We start from the raw sequence: 22,016 nt of genomic DNA, 5'->3' as shown, positions 1-22,016 counted from the left end.
AATTAAGTTGGATTGGGTAAAAACAAGTTTGTGGGAGTCTGAGAAGCCCTAGGCTGATCAGTCTCTCTGGAATTCTGACTGAATGGAAGGAAAAGCAGGATGATGCTGGGATGCATGTGGAGAGGAACGAAGATGGAGTTTTTAACATAAGATTGGACATGCTGGGGTATGTTTAAGTGCTGCTGATAACAAGGCAGGCGGGAATTAGAGATGAAATATTGAAGAGCAAGGAGGGGGTCAGATGAGCAGGTTGACAATGGCTGAGAAGGTGGGCTGAGCTGGGCCAGAGTAGAGATTGAGAGAACAGCTGTGTACCATAGACCCCATCCATCCTAACAGGAGGAGGAAGGACAGGTCAGTCCAGGTTCAAGTAAGGATGGCGATTTGTAAATAAATTTAAAGAATTCTTACTGATGACTCTTATCAAAGAAATAAAAAGTGAGCCCAAGGATAAAATTGGTAGAGGCATTATGGGATGGCAGTTCTAAGTAGAGTGGAGAGGGTTTGAAATTGATACTGAGGATAATTTGAGAGGAGATGAGCAAAGCAGGGCAGTATTGCCATGCAGCACAGAAGGCCCCCGCTGGGCATGCAGGAGGTAAGTTTGTGGAGCTCCCAGTGGGAGGCTATAGGATTGCTCTCCAGCTCAGGCCTGGAAAAGGCAGAGTTTTTACTATATTCAGTACTGCAGATTTTCTAAGAAGGTGTTGTGGAAAAAAATTAAAAAAGGGGCAACATGCTTAAAGGTATTGAAAAGAGAGGTTGAAGTGATGGAAAAAAGGAGACTAAAGGGAGAAAATCATTGTGCTTGGGCTTTTTACATAATCACAGGATAAGAAGAATGTGAGTGAACAGCTACATGGATAGACTGAAAATAGGATAACTGAATTTATGATTTCAGAACTAAAGCATTCCCAACCACAGAGAAGGCCCAGGGTATGGGATGATAAATAAGGGGAGTCAAGCAGGAGATCATGAGATCACTGAGCTGAGAAGATGCAGGAACTAAAGTTTGGGGAATTGAATGGGTCGCTAGGTTGTTGAAGGAGGGAATAAGCTGTATCATATTTAGTTAGTGACGAGGAAGCCATCTTGGGAGCTCTTCCTGAGCCAGCAGTACGGTGAATTGTACTTCACTAATGACAAGAGAAGTTTAAGAAAGGTGTTCATTCAATAATAATTTTCAAATGTGGGTAAGTACCATCCATGTACAGAATAGTTATCTTCTACTCAAGGCCCACCAGAGGGATGGAGTCCTTTGAAGCACAAAGAGGTAGGGAGAAACGCCAACTTCTAAACCATGAAAGTTTGCATGTTGGAGATTGTTGCTGGTAAATGTCATATTATTTATTCTTGTGGGCTATAAATGAACAATACGATATGCACCTTTTCCTCATGTAGCTCTGCTAAGGAGAAGATAGACTAAGTGATTACCTGAGTGCTGTTCAATCCTTTGCTTGGGTGGTTTTGAATATTTCATAAAGGAAAACAAAATTTTAACTTTAAATATCCGTTCATCCTGTAGTGGATTATTTTTCAAACAATAAAGTAGTATGGAGCAGTTACCACATTTTTAAAATTTAGCATTACCAATTTGATGTGAATGTGAATTCTTTCTTCACACACCTAAGCATGTTTTAAACCTTATCTTTATGCGCATGTTTTTCTTCTAGTATGAACGTTTCCCATCATGTCTTTTATAAATATATTGATATAAAATTTAGGTTAAGATAAACAGTAATATGAAAGGTTAACAGCAGAAATGATGGAATCCAAATATCTAAAGATGGAAATGCTTTCTAACATTCAATTGTTTTCTCTTGTCTATTTTATATACTTTATAAGTTAGTAAAATATATAACTATAGTCCTGTACAAAAATAGTGCATTCCTCATCTTTATTTGAGAGACTTTTGTGCTTTACAGCCCAACTTCTTTGATATAATTTTAAAACATATGTATGATCACTCAAATTGTCTTCCCCTTTGTTTCTCTTATCAGTCAAAAGAGAAGCTCTGTGACACCACAGAGCCAGTGGAACGTTCTACTCAAACCACCACCATACGAGCAACAAGCACACAATTCAGGGTCCTGACGACCACCAGAAGAGCAGCGACACCCCGGCTGCCCACCAGCCTGCCCACAGAAGGTGCCCTGGAGATACTTTTGCTTTATTACTGAAGGAGGGAAAACTCACTGTATTGACATGCACTGGAGAAGCTCTCCAGGGAAAAAGTTATTCTTTGGCAAACTGGATTTCTTAGGGATGTCTAAAAGGGAAAAGACAAAATTATTATGGAATAAAAATATGTGCTGGGTTTTTGTTAATGTATGGATGCCTTTTATTGGGATTTAGTCTTTCAGAGTGATCCTGGCTACTAGTACTCCCTAGAAAAGAAATAAAGACTTCCTTTCATATTGCTAAACTTTGTAATAACGGTAGTCAACATTTTAATCACAGGACTGAAAGGCAAAATGCACAGAAAATGTCCATTGATTTTGGATTCTGAACAATAGGTAATCCTACTTATATGCAATTCTATTAATATTTGCCTGGATACAGTCAATAAAATATGCTGGTCTATAACCTGTAGAGAGGCACTGTGTATGACACAGAAATTGTACTTGAAAAACATTTCCTTTACCAGGAAAGGCAAAAATACTAAAGAACATTAATGCATGAGCACAATTCATTGGGGGAAGAAGGTATATTAGCCTAAATTTGTTAACCATCGATTCTGAAAGGTACCGCTAGGGAGAAATGTGAGACCACTTGGCCAAGAGTAAGCTTTTAGGGGGAAAACATGGTCTTATTTGTTTACTTTCATAAACCTTGCTTTCATTTAAATAAGATATTAAATTAAACTTGAATCTTTTAATTGAAATTTAATTGGATATTAAAAGTTAACTGGAATAAAGTGATAAAGTGAGGTGGAGGACAGCTAGCTGCTAAATATATTTTATTGCTTTTAAAACCAATGTTATATTTTAATCCATCTTATTTTGGGTTGTTATATAGCCTGAGAAAAGTATTTTTGTAATTTGAATCCTATCCTTTAGAATGAAATATACCACTGAAATATAAAAAAGCACATTCTACATTTTGTTCATATAGGACAAGATCTTTTCATATATGATTTTGGTCATATTTGTTAGCAATGAGTAAGCATTTAACTTTTGAAGTTGAATTTGTAAATACAGACAAATATTTACTATTCCAATTAACTTGGAATTTTATTGATCTTGATTTTTAAAATAAATAAAGACTGTAGAGTCTAATTACAATACATCATTTTAGAAAATTAAAATAAATGTATTTTAAGTTAAAATTATGACAGTGTACTTTTCCCACAGCTCTTAAGAGTCATATAATAATTTCCTGAAGTCTCCATCTTGCAATCTCAGTTAAGAAAGTTTAGTACTACATCATATAACCTAAGACCTGCTCTCACTGCCCTAGAAATTTACTCAGTAAAATATCAAAATCTATTCCTGTTATAGTTAAGGCATAAGTAGACAATTACTGGTCTTAAGATTTGTGCACCTTAAAATTTTTTCTGTTATAACTTTGACTTTTCTCTTCCAGATGATACCAAGATAGCTCTACATCTAAAAGATAATGGAGGTAGGAACTGATATTTTTCTTTCATAAAAATTTGTAGATACTAATCTATTTCATCTATTTAAATATGAGAAGGGACTTCTGGACTTCTAAATATAGAGTAAGGTTATATTTCTTTCCCTGTTGGTATGTAACATAGGAAGAATTCAGCGGTTGGCTTGAAAAGTCAAATTGTTTCAATAGTGGAATGAAATTCTAATCTTTGTATTTGCCTATAAAACTACAAGACACCAATGACCAATTATAAAGTGAAAATGTATCCACACATCTTGCTATGCCTGGTTGCTGTAGTCCTAGGTTTATTAGTTGCACATGTGACTATCAAGGCTTTGAAAGATATTTACTAAAAATTTAAAAATAGTTCTTTCCCTTTTAAATTATGTTAGTTCATATTTATATGTGCGGCTCTATCATAGAATGCTGGATTCCATAAAAGAGATGTGTTATTAGTAATTGTTTATTCAGCTCAGGAAGGGGATTTCCTCTTCTTAGCAGCATCTCTTACGTAAACGTGGGTACCCTGTGACACTGACCTAGACACAGTTTTACTTTTGCAGCCCCAGATGATATCCTAAGTCAGAATCCAATGTATACATTGTTAGGGATGTTTTTCTCTATAACTGTAGAGAATAGTTCCTAAATTACTCAGTCTAGGTCAAGTAACAATTACTTCTGTGTTTTCTTAGGCTACTATATATCTATATCTATATCTTTAGATCAGTCCACTTAAAAGAGAAGCTGCTTAGCCTCTTCATATGTATCATTATTACATCGTTTGTCCCTTGTCTTGCTTCTGTAGCAAAGTGTTTTATTTCATTAATTTCTTATTCATTATTGTATTAATGCAGTAAGTGGATAGCTTCACAGATGACCATTTGCCACATATACATGCTAGAAATAAAATCTTGGTGCTTGAAGGGACTTTAGCAATCTCCTGGTTCAAAATTTCTCAGTGCAGGATGTTAGTGAACCTAAGTCCTCATGTTGAGGTTACCTCATTTTGAGAGAGGGTGTATAGTATGAGATGAATGAAATTGAGGAGGGGTACCCAGAGGCTTCTGTTGTATTTGTTACATTTAATTCTTAACATGGGTAGTGGTCACATGTGTGTTTGTTATATTATTCTCCATGCTGTCTTTTCTTTTTTTTCTTTAATATGACTAAAATATTCCATAATGCTAACAGAAGAAACAAAAGATTCATGTGATGAATCCCAGGTATGAGATACTCTGGGTGAAAGAAAATGAAAGAGATTTATTTTCTGGAAAACTGTTTAAAACTTTTACTGTTCGTTCGTGAATTCGTTCATTTATTCCTGCCTAGTGCCTGATAATTGCAAGGGATTGTTACATGCTTGCTGCTATGGTAGTGAAAAAGGTTTAGACAAATTCCCTGCTTTCAGAGAGCATAGATTCTAAAGAAACTTCAAGATGGTAATAAAGATTTAGGACCTGACATTTCTCTGCTATTTGGTCATAAAAACTTTTTACACATAGCATCTCAATGACTTAATGTTTTGTGGAATACATTTTGCAAAATAGTTTTCTAGAATATTACCAACTATCCCAAGGAAAATCCCTAGTTTTGTTTAATGCAGCAAGGAATCATAAAACTTTGAAGATTTTCTTAATGCAATGCATTAAAACTATCTTATGTTGCTGAGACATCAAGTTAGGTAAATTCCAAGATTGAAATGGAGGACTTTTCTTCTTTTCTGTCATACTAGAAGAGTTGACTATTGGATTTTCAGATGATATTTAGATCATTAATATGCATCAGGTACCCATCAGAATTCCAAAATATCACAATAAGACTTAAATATGTCTATACACTGGAACTCTTTTCATAGCTCGGTTTGTTTATAAAGCACTTTTCCTAAAAGTGCAGTTAGAGCAGACCAACCTGACCAGTGTTAAGACAAATGTTCCTGTCGAAGAGTACTTAAGGGATATCACACATTACTTTTTACAGCAACTTTATTAAGATAACATGCTATCGTTGCTTTTTATTTTATGGAATATGGAGATGTAGGAAGGATTGCCAATTTAAATCCAACTTCATTAGTTAATTAAACGTGTTGAAAACAGAATTCAGCATCGTCCTCCTCCTCCTCCTCCAGTTTAACATTTTTGCAAGATTGAGGTAATAATGAAAAAGGATGCCTAATTTAAATGTTTTCTCACATTTGTTGAGAATTTTTTTCAATGCAAGCTAAGACATTTTTATAAATTGCTATGTATTATTGCAAAGAAATTCAGCACATTTTCTTTCTTGATTTAATTGGCTGTTCTTAAAACCATTTTAATTTAGAGGTCTATATTTTCTAGAAATGAGGGTGACATTTTTCAAAGCAGTCAATGCGTAGCTAGACTCTGCCTTTACATACATCATCTTCTTTAGATATTGGATTACCTTGGCTCTGAGTCTTCCTGGGATATTTCTTTGAGTTAAAGTAGTTGATTTTCTTAGTGGAATCCATAGCTGACATGATTATATATTCACTTTCCAGGAGATTTTCCTTCATCTTTGATATGAAAACATAAAATACTTCTGTGCAGCTGGACACCAAAGGAACACGACAGGGATTCTCATTCACAGGATGCAAACTGAGTTCCAGTCTGCTAAATCACTCTTGATAAATCTCAGTTGTGCATTGTGTTTCCTGCTACATTTAGATTAGGTCTAGGTAGAGCCTCTGCAAATTTCAAGCTGGTCGTTTGATTGGAGAAGTCTTATTAGCCTTCAGGGTTGAGTGAAAATTCTAAGCTATGTAAATAATTTGGAGAAAAGAAACTGAAAAAATCTGAAAAAAGAGAATGATTCCTAATGAGTGCAGGTCCCCTTAGTAAGATATAGCATTGATTTACCATTGTAAATGGCTGAATACAAAAACTCAGAAGAACTAATATAAAGATAGCATTTTATCTCCAACTGAAATATTCCTACTCGAGTGTTTATCATACTAAGTTTCGAGTAATACAGATGTCTAATTAAGTAGCATTTCTGCTCCCTTATTTATGTGAAGGACTGGAGAGGAGGAGGAGGAAGAAATGAAGGAGGAGAAGGAGGGGGAGGAGGAGGGGGAAAGAAAAGAAAAAAGAAGAGGAAAGACACTTACTCTTTCCTATGTTCCAAGCACAGTTCTAAATGCTGCACGTATATTAACTCATTTAATTCACACAATACCCCTGTAATTGGTCCTATTCGTATTTCCATTTTATAGCTGAGGAAACGAAGGTACAGAAAAGTAAGTCTACCTGGCTAGTACGTGGCAGAGCTGGGATGTGAATTTATTTAGTCTTGATGCGGATCCCAGGTCCTTGGCAGCCTCAGAGCACGGCCGCTCCCTTGCAGTCGAGGCCTCTTAGAAACTTCACAAGGGAGATGCCTCTGTACGGAGTTTTACTCACACCTACTCTAACTGATTATACTTGTAAGGATTTGGAAATGAAATTTCCTCTTCCCCTGTAATTATGCATTAGTTTCCATTTTATCCTTTCTTTGAAAAACAGTGCATTCATTCTCCTGTGTAATTGAGTCGCGTCTGAAGCACTGGCATGTGTTCTGCAAACTACAGGGCTGCTCTGTGTTTATGATCAAAAACTAAATTCCTTCAACCTTCTAGCTTTCTCGAGAAATTCAGGTTTAATTCTCCATTAAGGGGTTCCTAGAAAGTATTCTTTAAATATATGTATTTCTGTGGATAATGGTTATAAGCACTTAAAACTACACCTTCCTTGGGTTTTCAAATTCTGGCAAGAGCTTATTAGAAGAGTTGGCATTTTAAAGGAATTACCTAGCTATATATTTTAGCAGGTACAGCTGTTGAGTGCCTTCTTTGGCATTTAATTAGTTGCTTCCAAATGACACTCACCACCTAAATAGAAATATAAATGTCTTCAAGATGCAAACTGGATAAAATTATATTTAGGGCTGGCTGAAAAAGGTTTGCACGTTGAATCAATGGCAAAGTCTTCTAATTGAGAAGTGAAATCTTCAACCAGATTCAGCTCAATTTAACAAATTGAGTTGTCCCATTCTGCTACACTGCAGATGTTAAAATTATTTCAAGCTCTAAAATCCTGTGATTGATTTTATTATTTAAAATTTGTTGACTGAGATGTATCAGAGTACCAAAAACTGCATTCTCTCTTGGTTCCTCTGAAGGTTCTTTCCTTTGATAAAGTTAAGTTTCTTTTAAAAATATATTTGAATGTAAGTTCTTAATTGCTAATGATATTTAAAGTATTGACACTCCAGACAGCGTTGTTGTGTCATGCAGGTGGCACTGTGTTTGTCATTTCTTCTTATTGCTAGGAGGTCTACTAAACTTGGATTCTGAAAGGCTGCATGCTTGAGTTGGAAGTTGGGGTTTTCATCAAAGGGATGCTGAAATAACTATGTTAAGCAGTTTGCAGAACATTATTAAGTTAATTCTGGGGTGCAAATCTGCAAAGTGATTGATTTCAAGGAGCTAATACAGAAATACTTTGAATGAACTACAGAATGACTGGCCTAAATTCTGATTCTGTTGTGTTTAGTTTTCTATTTCTGAACATATAAGACTTTTCATCCAAAGATAAAATGTTAGAACGTTATTCTGACTTATTCACTAGACTACCTCTGTGGTTATATTTTTATTACCTAGTCTGTAGTGACTGATCAAGTGCCTAGTGTTTCATTTATCATTCAGTCGAATTATTTTTTGACTTTAATACATAAATCATTAAAGTAACATATCTTTCACTTGTTTCCCTACCTTCCCTTGCTATTTTTTTTTCATCTACTTCTTTCCCATAGATCACAGTCTTGTAAGCAAAGGGAAACTGTTATTACCTTTTGACAGACTATTGAATATCTATCACTTTCTGTTTCTAAAACTGTAAAGTATCTTGGCATTTGGTTTTATCTTTTGCTCTGTTTGGCTACTTTTCATGATAGCACTAACTCTATAATAAAGTGTATATGTGCCATAATAGTGAAAATTTCTTATATTTCAGAATATTATTTTGAATGTTCCCTAGGATTAAGAATTTCTCTCCTAAAATTTTGTCCGGAGTAGTGGTTTTCAACTTTACATGTACATGGGAATCATCCAGTTATTCTCATCTAATTTTATTATTCTGGCTCATAAAACCCCAGTGCTCAGACTGTTCTCCATACCACTTAAATCTCAGCCTAGGGAGCTGGGACCCAGGCATCAATACTTTTTAAACCCTCAGGTGATTCCCACGTAAAGTTCAGTTGAGAACGAGTGGTCTGATGCAATTCTTCATAAATATTAAAAAGCATTGGAATCACTGGAGGAAGAGAGAGTCTTGTTAAAATGCATTTTCTGCTTTAGTAGTTCCAGGGTGGAGCCCAAATCTTTGCAGTGCCTTTCTAACAAATTCTCGGATAATGCAGAAACCACCAGTTCACAGACCACACTGAGTATCAAGAATTGCGTGAATTCTTGATTTCTTTCTGCCAGAATTCCCCAAATAAGAATGACATTTCTTACATTGAATCCACCCGTTGTTCCTCACCTTTACCTCATGACTCCTCTAAAGCAACACTTTAATTGGTGGCAACAAGAAATTACCCCTGTCTACACATCGAGAATGTGTCTTGCTTAGCAGAGGCAAGGGACCCAGAAGCATTACATTTGTTATAGCTCATTTTTAGTATAGTATGTGAAAATTAGTCCATTTTAGCAGTTACAAATTTATTTATTTTAGTAAAAGTTACGTTTTCTTTATTTTGTTGAACCATATGAAATTGCTTATTTTTTTTTTTAGCATTTTTGACCCACAAAAATTTTAATTTCATTGTTCAACCCAATTGTTTAAAAAAATTTGTTATCCAGCATAGGAAAAGCAAAAGAAAAATCACATCAGAATATACATTTTGTCCTTTATTAGGATTTGTAGAGTTTATGCCGCTGATATAACATACAACAAAATGATGTAGCAGAACCTCTCAAGAAATACACACACATGGCTTCCAAGAAGCAGCTCTAAATACACTTTCCATTTGCCATCAGCAGAATGTTTTACTACATCCTCTCATTGATCAATTCCTACCTTTCTTTCTGTGCTCATCTCCTAAATAATTTTCTGTCGGCTCTCTTCTTGTCAGAAACCTGGGCTTGGGGATCTCCTGTTGGAGGAAAAAGACTTCCATATACCATTAGATTTGGAGCCTGTGATTTATGAGGGACCCCAGGAGCAGTTTTTGTGTGACCCAATATTTCTTGTGACCCTTCCTAGGGCAGTCAACATGTATAAAGTTATTATTATAGGTTTTTTTTTAGTATGAAATGTCTAGTGATCATGATTAATTGCCTTGCGCTGCTAAAATAATGTGTATGTCACTAGAAAATTAGATTAACTTTTGTGTTGATTTGGTTTGACTTGATCTGATTTATTCAAGAAACATTTCTTAAACTACCATGTGCCATATGCCCATTAGTAGGAGATGGAGATACACAGATAAACAAGGGCTGTGCATACTCTGAGGAAGCAGGTAGTCTAGTGGGATGAGACAGAGCAGTAAATCAATAATTAAGTATAGTGTGGAAAGTGCAAAGATAGATTGAGGAAAAACCATGAGGGCAGAGAAAAGGCACCTAAATAAAACTGGAATTATGGGAAAGCTTCCCAGAAGAGGTGATGCTTGATCTGAGTTTTGAAGTGTGGTTAAGATTTGTATAGAAAAGGGACAGAAGAATGACATTTCAGCAGAGAGATCAGCCAAGACAGAGGTTCAGTAGCATGCAACATCAAAATCTATTTAGCTAACTCTAAAGAGTTGCCACCGCTTATTTGGTTAGGGTACAGATATACACAAGTAGTGATGGACGGTGAGGTTGAAAGACAAGTAGGGGCTTCAGGGCTCATAGCCTTTAATGTTTAATGTTAGGCAAGGGAGTTGAAACTTTATCCTGAAGATACTGGGAGCCATTGACATCATTTAGACAAAGGAGTGTCATGAAAAGTTTTCCATGTTTAGCAGGTCATTCTTGAGGCATCGTGGGGAACCGATGGGAAAGGAGTGAGGCTGAGGCCAAGAAAACTAGTTAGGAGACTATACTAGTAATTCATAGAAGAAACAGTGAGAGGCTAAGCTAAAGTAGTGGTTAATAATGGGAATAAAGGAGAGAGAATGGACAGGAGAAATATATGTAATGAGTAGAAGCTACGTAACTAATATCTGATTGGATGTGTGATTTATGTGATAGGAAAGTGACTGAGATGGCTCCCAGGACTTGGGTTTAATTATCTGGTGGATGATGGTGCTGTTAAGAGGGGAAACAGGAAGAAGAACAGGTTTTTAGGAGAGGCAAGGAATTTAATTTGAGCATACTGACTTTGCAGTATCTGTGGGACATCCAAATGAAGATGTCCAGTAGGCATTTTTCTATGCAAATCTGAAACTCACTTGAGAAATGTAAGCAAATGATATAAGTTTGGGCATCATCAGCATGTAAATGATAGTTGAAGTTATCAGAGTGAATGAGATTACAAAAGAATAATATATAAGTGAAGAGAGAAGAGGACTAATGAGGGAACACAGCATTTGAGATTTTTGTGAAGGAAACTGAAAACAGAGTAAAAGAGACAGCAGGAAAATCAGAAGAGTTTGGTATCACAGAAAACAAAGAAGAAGAAAATTTCAAGGAGGGAGTAGAGAACAACGTCAATGCCGCAGACAAGACAATTAAAAAAAAAAAAAACAGAAAAGTGACCATTAGATTAGGTAGCTTGTTGATATTTGTTGACCTTGACCTGGCAGTTCTACAGTCCACAGCTGCACAATCCCCAGACAGAATTTGAGAAGTCAATGGGAAATAAGGAAATTGAAGTCAAACAGGACATGCTGCTACTTCAAAGAAGCTTGGTGAGAAGGGAAGTAGAGATTTCTGTTGTTTTATTTTAGGAGCATATTTACATGTTAGAGGTGTTGAGGAGAAAAAAGACATGAAGAAAAGGAGTTGAGAGATGACTGAGAAAGAAGTGATATATGTGCAAGCGGGGGCGGGTCAGTCCACATTAATGAAATGAGCCAGGTGAGAGGGAGAAGTTGAGGGAGTTCATCTGAGCTTGCTACTTTCTCAGTATAATAGGAGACAAAACAATGGGGCAAGAGTGAGTGGGAGAGGTCAGAGTACGGTGTCCAGGAGTTGAGAGAACCCATAAAACATTTCTGAGGGGAATGGAAAAGGGAGCCTCCTATTAATGTATAAAGGGCATGCCAATATGTATTTGGAGCCTGCTGACCTTGGTGACCATCCTTGGGGTTTTATGGCATCAAGACTAAGTGTTTTCATGTGAGCTTAAATCAATGCTTATGGCTCATGTAGTAAGCTGAACCAGTTTAAGCAAGCAAAAAAAAATTTTTTTTGTGAGAGAAAAGGTATGCTATTTTTTTAAAGGCATAAAGCTTTAAAGACAGTATTTTAATCCATTAGATGGTAAATTTAGTTTAGTATTTTCAACAGCTAGGTTTTCAGTGGCTTACTGTTCCATTAAGACTAATTGTTGCTTTAATTTTATTCTGCAGTGTTCAAATAATACCATGCAAGATTTAAAATGTATCTTGGGTAACAAGGACAGGCGTTAATTATTTAACACTAATTCATAACAGTACTATAAGCTACTGTGACCAAATGTTATTATTTCAGTTACAGTAATGAATTAACAACTTATTGGATAAAATTTCAACCATAAGTGATTTTAACATGTGTTAACATTATGCTCAGCAACTACTAAAGAAAAAATTTTTTAATGTAGAGCTAAATTTAAATGGAATTCTAATAAATATTTATTTAACCTAAAGAAGGCAAGAGAGGAGGAAAAAATTGACCACGTAATGGATGAATTCAAAGGAAACAAATAGCAAAATGGCAGACCAAATTCAGCCATACCAATAATTATATTAAATATAAAGAGAATAAACACTCCAATTAAAAACATCGATTATCAGACCGACTTTTTAAAAACAAGGTCCAACTATCTACTTTTTATAAGTGATGTAAAATGATTTTAAGGTAAAAGATTTTGAGGTAAAACAATAGAAAAATATATATCCTGCAAACGGAACCATAGGAAAACTGGAGTGGCTACTAAATATCAGACTAAGTAGACTTAAAGACAAGGAGTAGGAACAGAGGTGAAGAGGAACATATCAAATGATAAAAAGGTCATACATCAGGAAGAAGTTAAATTTTTTTGATGTGGACCATTTTTTTAAAATTTTATTTATTTTTTTATATAGCAGGTTCTTATTAGTCATTAATTTTATACACATCAGTGTATACATGTCAATCCCAATCGCCCAATCCATCACACCACCATCCCCAACCCACCACAGCTTTTCCCCCTTGGTGTTCATACGTTTGTTCTCTACATCTGTGTCTCAAATTCTGCCCTGCAAACCAGTACATCTGTACCATTTTTCTAGGTTCCACATACATGCGTGAGTATACGATATTTGTTTTTCTCTTTCTGACTTACTTCACTCTGTATGACAGTCTCTAGATCCATCCATGTCTCAACAAATGACCCAATTCTGTTCCTTTTTATGGCTGAGTAATATTCCATTGTATATATGTGCCACATCTTCTTTATCCATTCGTCTGTCGATGGGCATTTAGGTTGCTTCCATGACCTGGCTCTTGTAAATAGTGCTGCAATGAACATTGGGGTGCATGTGTCTTTTTGAATTACAGTTTTCTCTGGGTATATGCCCAGTAGTGGGATTGCTGGATCATATGGTAATTCTATTTTTAGTTTTTTAAGGAACCTCCGTACTGTTCTCCATAGTGGCTGTATCAACTTACATTCCCACCAACAGCGCAAGAGTGTTCCCTTTTCTCCACACCCTCTCCAGCATCTGTTGTTTGTAGATTTTCTGATGATGCCCATTTTAACTGGTGTGAGGTGATACCTCATTGTACTTTTGATTTGCATTTCTCTAATAATTAGTGATGTTGAGCATCTTTGCATGTGCTTCTTGGCCATCTGTATGTCTTCTTTGGAGAAATGTCTATTTAGGTCTTCTGCCCATTTTTGGATTGGGTTGTTTGTTTTTTTAATATTGAGATGTTTATATATTTTGGAGATTAATCCTTTGTCTGTTGATTCGTTTGCAAATATTTTCTCCCATTCTTAGGGTTGTCTTTTCATCTTGTTTATGGTTTGCTTTGCTGTGCGGAAGCTTTGAAGTTTCATTAGGTCCCATTTGTTTATTTTTGTTTTTATTTCCATTACTCTAGGAGGTGGATCAAAAAAGATCCTGCTGTGATTTATGTCAAAGAGTGTTCTTCCTATGTTTTCCTCTAAGAGTTCTATAGTATTCGGTCTTACACTTAGGTCTCGAATCCATTTTGAGTTTATTTTTGTGTATGGTGTTAGGGAGTGTTCTAACTTCATTCTTTTACATGTAGCTGTCCAGTTTTCCCAGCACCAATTATTAAAGAGACTGTCTTTTCTCCATTGTATATCCTTGCCTCCTTTGTCATAGATTAGTTGACCATAGGTGTGTGGGTTTATCTCTGGGCTTTCTATCTTGTTCCATTGATCTATGTTTCTGTTTTTGTGCCAGTACCATATTGTCTTGATTACTGTAGCTTTGTAATATAGTCTGAAGTCTGGGAGTCTGATTCCTCCAGTTCTATTTTTTTCCCTCAAGACTGCTGTGGCTATTCGGGGTCTTTTGTGTCTCCATACAAATTTTGAAATTTCTTGTTCTAGTTCCGTAAAAAATGCCAGTGGTAGTTTGATAGGGATTGCATTGAATCTGTAGATTGCTTTGGGTAGTATACTCATTTTCACAATATTGATACTTCCAATCCAAGAACATGGTATATATATCTTTCCATCTGTTGGTATCATCTTTAATTTCTTTCATCAGTGTCTTATAGTTTTCTGCATACAGGTCTTTTGTCTCCCTAGGTAGGTTTATTCCTAGGTATTTTATTCTTTTTGTTGCAATGGTAAATGGGAGTGTTTCCTTAATTTCTCTTTCAGATTTTTCATCATTAGTGTATAAGAATGCAAGAGATTTCTGTGCATTAATTTTGTATCCTGCAACTTTACCAAATTCATTGATTAGCTCTAGTAGTTTTCTGGTAGCATCTTTAGGATTCTCTATGTATAGTATCATGTCATCTGCAAACAGTGACACTTTTACTTCTTCTTTTCCAAGTTGTATTCCTTTTATTTCTTTTTCTGCTCTGATTGCTGTGGCTAGGACTTCCAAAACTATGTTGAATAATAGTGGTGAGAGTGGACATCCTTGTTTTGTTCCTGATCTTAGAGGAAATGCTTTCAATTTTTCACCATTGAGAATGATGTTTGCTGTGGGTTTGTGGTATATGGCCTTTATCATGTTGAGGTAGGTTCCCTCTATGCCCACTTTCTGGAGTTTTTATCATAAATGGGTGTTGAATTTTGTCAAAAGCTTTTTCTGCACCTATTGAGATGATCATATGGTTTTTATTCTTCAATTTGTCAATATGGTATGTCACATTGATTGATTTGCGTATATTGAAGAATCCTTGCATCCCTGGGATAAATCCCACTTGATCATGGTGTATGATCCTTTTAATGTGTTGTTGGATTCTGTTTGCTAGTATTGTGTTGAGGATTTTTGCATCTATATTCATCAGTGATATTGGTCTGTAATTTTCTTTTTTTGTAGTATCTTTGTCTGGTTTTGGTATCAGGGTGATGGTGGCCTCATAGAATGAGTTTGGGAGTGTTCCTTCCTCTGCAATTTTTTGGAAGACTTTGAGAAGGATGGGTGTTAGCTCTTCTCTAAATGTTTGATAGAATTCACCTGTGAAGCCATCTGGTCCTGGACTTTTGTTTGTTGGAAGATTTTTAATCACAGTTTCAATTTCATTACTTGTGACTGGTCTGTTCATGTTTTCTATTTCTTCCTGGTTCAGTCTTGGAAGGTTATACCTTTATAAGAATTTGTGATGTGGACCATTTTTAAACTCCTTATTGAATTTGTTACAGTACTGTTTCTGTTTTATGTTTTGGTCCTTTGGCCACGAGGCATGTGGGATCCCAGCTCCCTGACCAGGGATCAAACCCGCACCCCCTGCATAAGAAGGCGAAGTCTCAACTACTGGACCGCCAGGGAAGTCCTGTAATTTTTTAAAATTAAACAAAAAAGTTGAAAAAAATAGGAAGAATGTGGATTTAAACTACACTATCAACCATCTTGATCTGGTTGCTATATATAGAGCACTGTTCCCAACTATAGTATATAGATTTTCTTCCAAGTATACAGGAAGTGATCACCAAGATAGACCATATGTTGAACCATACAAATGTCTTAAATTTCAAAAGATTGAAGTCTTATAGACTATGTTCTCTGACTAGAAAAGAATCAAATGAGGTTCAGAAGCAATAGATATCAAAAAAATCCCCAAATTTGTGAAAAGTAAAACCACTTCTAAATACTATGGAGATCAAATAAGAAATCATAAGGAAAATTACAAAATATTTCAATTGAATGATAATATTGTAGATACAATATACCAAATTTTATAGGATTCTGCTAAAAATACTAAGGCGAAAATTTACTATTTGAAAAAAAGAACATTTAAAATTAATGATCCAAGCTTCCAATTTAAGAAGTTTAAGAAAATGAGCAAATTAAGCCAAAAATAAGTAGAAAGAAGGAAATTAGAGCAGAAAAAATGAAATAGAAAATAGACAAACGATAAAGGATATGAACAAAATCAAAAGGTGGTTCTTTGAAAAGTTCAATAAATTTAATAGCCCCTAAGGAGACTGATCAAAAATTTGATAAATTAGACTTCATCAAAATTGAAAACTTTTATATCTCAAAAGCTCTGTTAAGAAAATGAAAAGGCAGTCATATACAGGAGAAAATATTTGTAATATACATATATTACAAAGGACTTGTATCAAGAATTCCTATAAATTAATAATAAAAAGACAACCAAAACTTCAATATGATACCATTTCACACTCATGATAATGTTAAAACTAAAAATACATTAACACCAATACTGATGAGTATATGGTGCCTTGGAACTTTCCTACACTGCTGATCAGAGTGTGGTATAGTACAACCACTTTGGATAACTGTTTGCCAGTTTCTTATCAAGTTAAAGATATATGTTCCTTTGAGCAAGAAATTCTACTTCTATGTATTTATCCAAGAGAAAACATATCCACAAAAATATTGTAGAAGAATATTCATAGCAACTGTATTCATAATGGCTAATAATTAAAAACAGTCCAGATGTTTTTCAGTAAACAAATTGAACATTTCATACAATGGATTACTCTTCAGCAGAAAAAAAGAACAACGTGCTGATACATTCAATGACGTAGATACAACTTTAAATCCTTAGTTTAGGCAAAAGAAGCCAGGTATGAAAGAGTACATATAGTATGATTTAATTTATGTGAAATTCAATACAGATGAAACGAATCTACAGTAAGAGAAATCAGCACAGTGGTTGCGGGGAAAGGGAATTTTCCGAGGGCATGGAGATGTTCTATATCTTGGTTTGGCTGATGATTACTTTGGTATATAAAAGTTATCAAAATTTATCAATTTGTATACTTAAGATCTGTACATTTCAAGGATGCAAATTTTACCTTAGTGAAAAAAAAGAAAGAAAGAAAATAGAGAAATTTTGATGCGCTTCTCATAAACTAGATAGTTTTTTTTTTAATTCTCATGAGGAAATTTTTCCAAGCTTCTTAAAATTCTTAACGAAAGAGAGGAAAAAGGCTATCCTTAGCAAACGAGCTTCTCTAATTAGTAAGCATAAAACTTAATGCTTCTGATTACTTGATTCATGTTTTGCTTTAAGTTATTCTTAGAATCTTCCCATGTAGTTGCTAATAATGATAAAATTATCTAGCAATTACTGGGCTGTTACTATACACCAGGCACTCTTCTAAGGGCTTTGCATGTTTCTCTCATTAATCCTTAGAGTACCCTATGAAGAAAGTAGTGCTATAATCCCATTTTACGCATGAAGTATCTTACACATGAAATATCAGAAGCACGGGATTTAAGTAATCTGTCTGGGGTCACATGTCTGTAAGGGATGTAGCTGGGCTCTACCACCAAACACTCTGCTGTCAGAGCACATGCTGCTCCCCATTGCCATCCTGTCCTACAACCTGGGAGGGCTGCTCCAGATGTGGCACTGAACCCGGAGGAAGAGTCCTCTTCACCCTGTACCTGTCAAAGCAGAAAGACATGAGTGTCCAAACCACGTAGCTAATGTGGAGCCTTAGTACCTGCGCTCCTCTTAATCACGGCTCTACTACCAGATCAGTATGAGATGTTCTTGAAATTATTCATAGCAATGAGATCCTTTCTCTCACTGAAGCTTAAGTGCGTGTTGAAGGAAAGCAAGGACATTATGTAGCCATTTGCCTGCCATTCTCCCTCTGTTAAAGCAGTCCAGGATCTCAGCAAACACAAGCAGCGCCAATTGCCAGTTCATAGTCAGAATGAGCCATAATTATGGGTCCTCTGATCCCATCCCCCAACACTTTGAGACCCAAACCCTTGCAGCTATAAGAGTCATAGGAGTGCTGCCTGCCCACGGTGAGGGACCATGTTACAAAACTGATTTGATGGAAAAGATTAGGCTGAGACAAGTGCTCACCTGCTGGCCTAACCATATTCTATCCCACATTCAAAGTGTGGAAATTTAGATGCCAGGAAACTTGATATTCCAGGACCTAAGGGGCAGACAGTTGCGGTAAACACAATTTTACAGCATCCTTCCTCCCAAGCAGGCTAGCTGACTCTGTCCCCATTAGAGGCATTATCTGAGCCATGTTGTGACAGTACTGATGCTAAGCAGTAAACTATAAATACCCTGCAAAACTGGTCCTCAGGGCTTTCAGTTTTTTCTTTCTACCCTTGATATACATGCACATTTTATTAGTTCTGGTAACCCAAGTTTTTTTCCCGGTTTCTGATTCTGTCTTTTTGAGATACATAGCACATTCATCTAGTCCTGCCTGGGAGATTCCATACATCAAACCACAACAAATAACAACAGGATTGTGTGGTTGTTAAGAGCATCAAGGACTAAGTTTCAATCCTGAGGTCCCCACAAGGGCCAAATTGTTATCTCCAGCAACTAAATTAATCCATGCTTTCTTAGGAAGCACAAAGGTTCTCGTTAATTTTAAGCATAAACTCAGGTGCCAAAGACCTTGAGATTGGTTTAATATTCAGCAGTTTTCAAAAGAAGTTGCCTATAGATAATCACGGAAAGGTTGATTTTATTTAGACAACCTACTGAATCACAGCAGCTGGCTTTTGTTCTTCAGATAGTGGCTGCAGGTTCTTTGTAGCATGGCCATGTCCCAGCTGCCGCTGGGCTCTGGAAAGAGACAGTTAAACTCATAAGGACCTTGGTGGCCTGTTTTCCTACAGAGGGGTATACAGTGCAGGTGCATGGAGACTGAACTTGATCTTTCCACTGGAAAAACTATTCACTGAGACATCCTTGCTTTCATCCAGCATGCACTTAAGCTTCAGTGAGGGAACGGATTCCCATTTCCATGAATAGTTTCAAGAAGGCCTCATACTGACTTGGTAGCACAGCCATGATTAAAAGGAATGGCAATAGTAAGGGTTCATATTAGCTAAGTGCTTTGGACACACATCTGTCTTTCCACACTGATGGGAGCAAGGTGAAAAGGTTCTTTCTCTATGTTCAGAAAAAGTGATGGATTTGATAGGGAAGCAAACACTCATTGTGATATTCATACGTTTGTACAGAAGTGACCTCTTTTAATATAACTGACTTCATTCGAATGGACAGGATTAAATGGCATGAAGAGTCACTCTATTCTGTACCCCCAGATCTCGAAAGTACGTTGTCAACCTCATTTTTTGGTATTCCATAGTAACTGTGAATATATTTTTAATATATGTATTTAATATATGTTTAATATTTATGGGTAATTTAAGTACTAAGATTTCTGTGGATTATTTTGTAGAAGTAGAGATACATTTTATCTTTAAAAAATAATTTTTAAATGAAGAAACAAGACAACTTGATATAGAAAGCTGATGTTAGGGAAACTTTACAAGTTAGATCTTATAAAGATCTTGGTTGCTGAAAATATTAGAGATACAGGTTGATTATTACCAAAAAAGCACATATAAATAAGAAATAAAATACTATAATGGATTATTACAAGGATTTATTTTTGGTATTACAGTAGCTATAAATACGGTAAATCCCCTCTTTTAGATGCTCACACATACACATGCACAAAAGCACCAATCACATAACAAGGCTGGAAGCAGGCTGGGTGGTGACTGCTATCCCAAATCCCTCATTTTGATGGAATCAAGCATTTCTTTTAATATGATTTCACGGAAATTTTATTTAGCTTTATTTTTCTAAGATAAGAGGTAACAGATTATTGTTTAAAAAGAATTGTCATAACCTAAGCTCTTTTAAGCCAGAATGTTTTATATGTTTCCCTGAATGAAATTTCACAGCTGCCCTGTAGTAGCACAGGCTGCAGAAGAGAAGCTGGGTCAGCTGCCCTGCCAGATACTATTCTCACCACACATAACACACTTAGCTGTGTTTTGTGCACCCATTTTAATATCTTTTCACAGTACTTACCCAAATTCCTCCTATGGAGATGTCATAATGTGAATTATGAATGTATTGACACAGTGATTCATATTGTGGATTAGGTATGGGTTGTATAATAGTTTCAAGGACCCCTAATACCCAAATAATATTGACAGATTGGTAAGCATCCAAAAAATAGGAACACCATGATCATAAAATGAAAGAACTAAGAGAATTATGAAAAATAAGAAAATACATAAAACACCAGGGGAAACTCTGAATGAAGTCAAGATCATGATCATGTCTATATCATGTCTATAGAAAGTTAAAAGAGCTATGAGGCTTATTATATGAGCTACAAAATGAGATCAGTTAAAAGGGAAACTTCCAAAGGAAAAGTCAATTTAGTTAAAATTTTTATTTTTACTTGATTTTCTTCTGTTACATTCGTTAACTCATAAATGGGTTCAATAATATTCCACAGGGAAAGTCATGTGTTTTTAATCCAAAAGTGGAACAGTAACATTTTAAGCATTTCATAGTTTAACTTCATTCTGAAGTGTTAAAAAAGAACATCTGACATCATCTGTATAAGATTTATGAATTTTGAACAAATTTGTGTAAGACTTTGTCCAAAGCCTCTTGGTCCCCCAAAAGACATTAATACATTGTGGAATTTATGGGCTGCAGTGTTTCTTTTTAAAGCCAAGGGAAGAGTTAGATTTAGAAATAACACTTAAGAGTGAATAAAATTTCAGACAAGGAGTATTTCTATTTTAGTTTTACTTTATTGCTGGACTTTAATTATTAGCAAGATTTAAAAGTGGGTACAGACCATTTTAGCAATGTATTAAAATCTCTAACATATTAAAGGATTGTACTTCTAAATACAGACTATCAATGCTACATGCATGTAAATACTGAAAAAAAAATCAGTCATAGAAAAAGCAAGGAGGCATAGAGGTTTAAAATTAAATGCTACACTTTGAAGAAACAAAAGGTCAAATTTTTTTTCCTTCTTTCCTCCTACCTTCTTTCTTCTACTTTATTCTTTCTTTCATTTTGTCTCTTATCAATAATTCATAAGCTTTTCTTGGAGTGAATAAAATTAGACACATTTACATGAGGTCCTGAATATTTTCAATATGTGCTTAATACCTTTAAAAAATCTGTTATCTTTGCTATCATGGTAGGTAAAATTCACCCAAAGATAGCGAATGCTTTGATAGATTTGACAATTCTCAACAGTCCTCTCTGTGTCTAAATATTGATCTGCGTTTTATAATGTACTAAAAAGTTAGGAACTCATAAGAACTGATAGGTCACTCAGTGGCTCAGATGAGAGTATATTATCTTTGATACTATTGATTTTCTGTGCTTCATTTATGTTTTAAAGTATGTCTACAACATAGTAGAAAAAAGGTCTTGATTTGGTAGGCTTTTCAAATATATTTATATACTTCCTTTTTTGGCCTTGAGGCTCTATTTGAGGATGTCTTATTGTGTTTTATCATTAATTCATCTTATTTGAATACACAACGTAAAGGAAAAAAAGCTAAAGATTTGAATTGTCCTCTATGCAATACTGTGTGTGTGTGAGGATAATTCTTTGGCTCTTGTTCACTTTTGGACATAAATGAAAGAGCGTAAGATATTTCTAAGAATAGAATTAGAGTTTGGTTTTCAGTCTAGATTCCTCCTGACCTCTCTGAATATTCCCCCAACTCCTATGGACGCTGACGAGCTTCAGAAGTTTGTACCTGAAACAGGTTCGGAGTCTTCTTTGACCCAC

General features: G+C 35.5%; 1 protein-coding gene across 3 annotated transcripts in view; it reads left to right on the top strand.

The window, feature by feature from the left end:
• PLXDC2 (plexin domain containing 2) overlaps positions 1 to 22,016 on the top strand; it is a 414,916-nt gene that overhangs the window by 340,093 nt on the left and 52,807 nt on the right. For all 3 annotated transcript variants that reach the window (XM_036842292.1, XM_036842291.1, XM_036842293.1), the window contains 2 exons: positions 2,001 to 2,148; positions 3,586 to 3,624. In XM_036842292.1, the coding sequence (XP_036698187.1) occupies positions 2,001 to 2,148; positions 3,586 to 3,624 (187 nt within the window). The remainder of the gene's footprint in view (positions 1 to 2,000; positions 2,149 to 3,585; positions 3,625 to 22,016) is intronic.

Source organism: Balaenoptera musculus, chromosome 2, assembly GCF_009873245.2.
Source record: "Balaenoptera musculus isolate JJ_BM4_2016_0621 chromosome 2, mBalMus1.pri.v3, whole genome shotgun sequence".
Taxonomy (NCBI): domain Eukaryota; kingdom Metazoa; phylum Chordata; class Mammalia; order Artiodactyla; family Balaenopteridae; genus Balaenoptera; species Balaenoptera musculus.
This window is presented reverse-complemented; position numbering and strand designations above follow the sequence as displayed.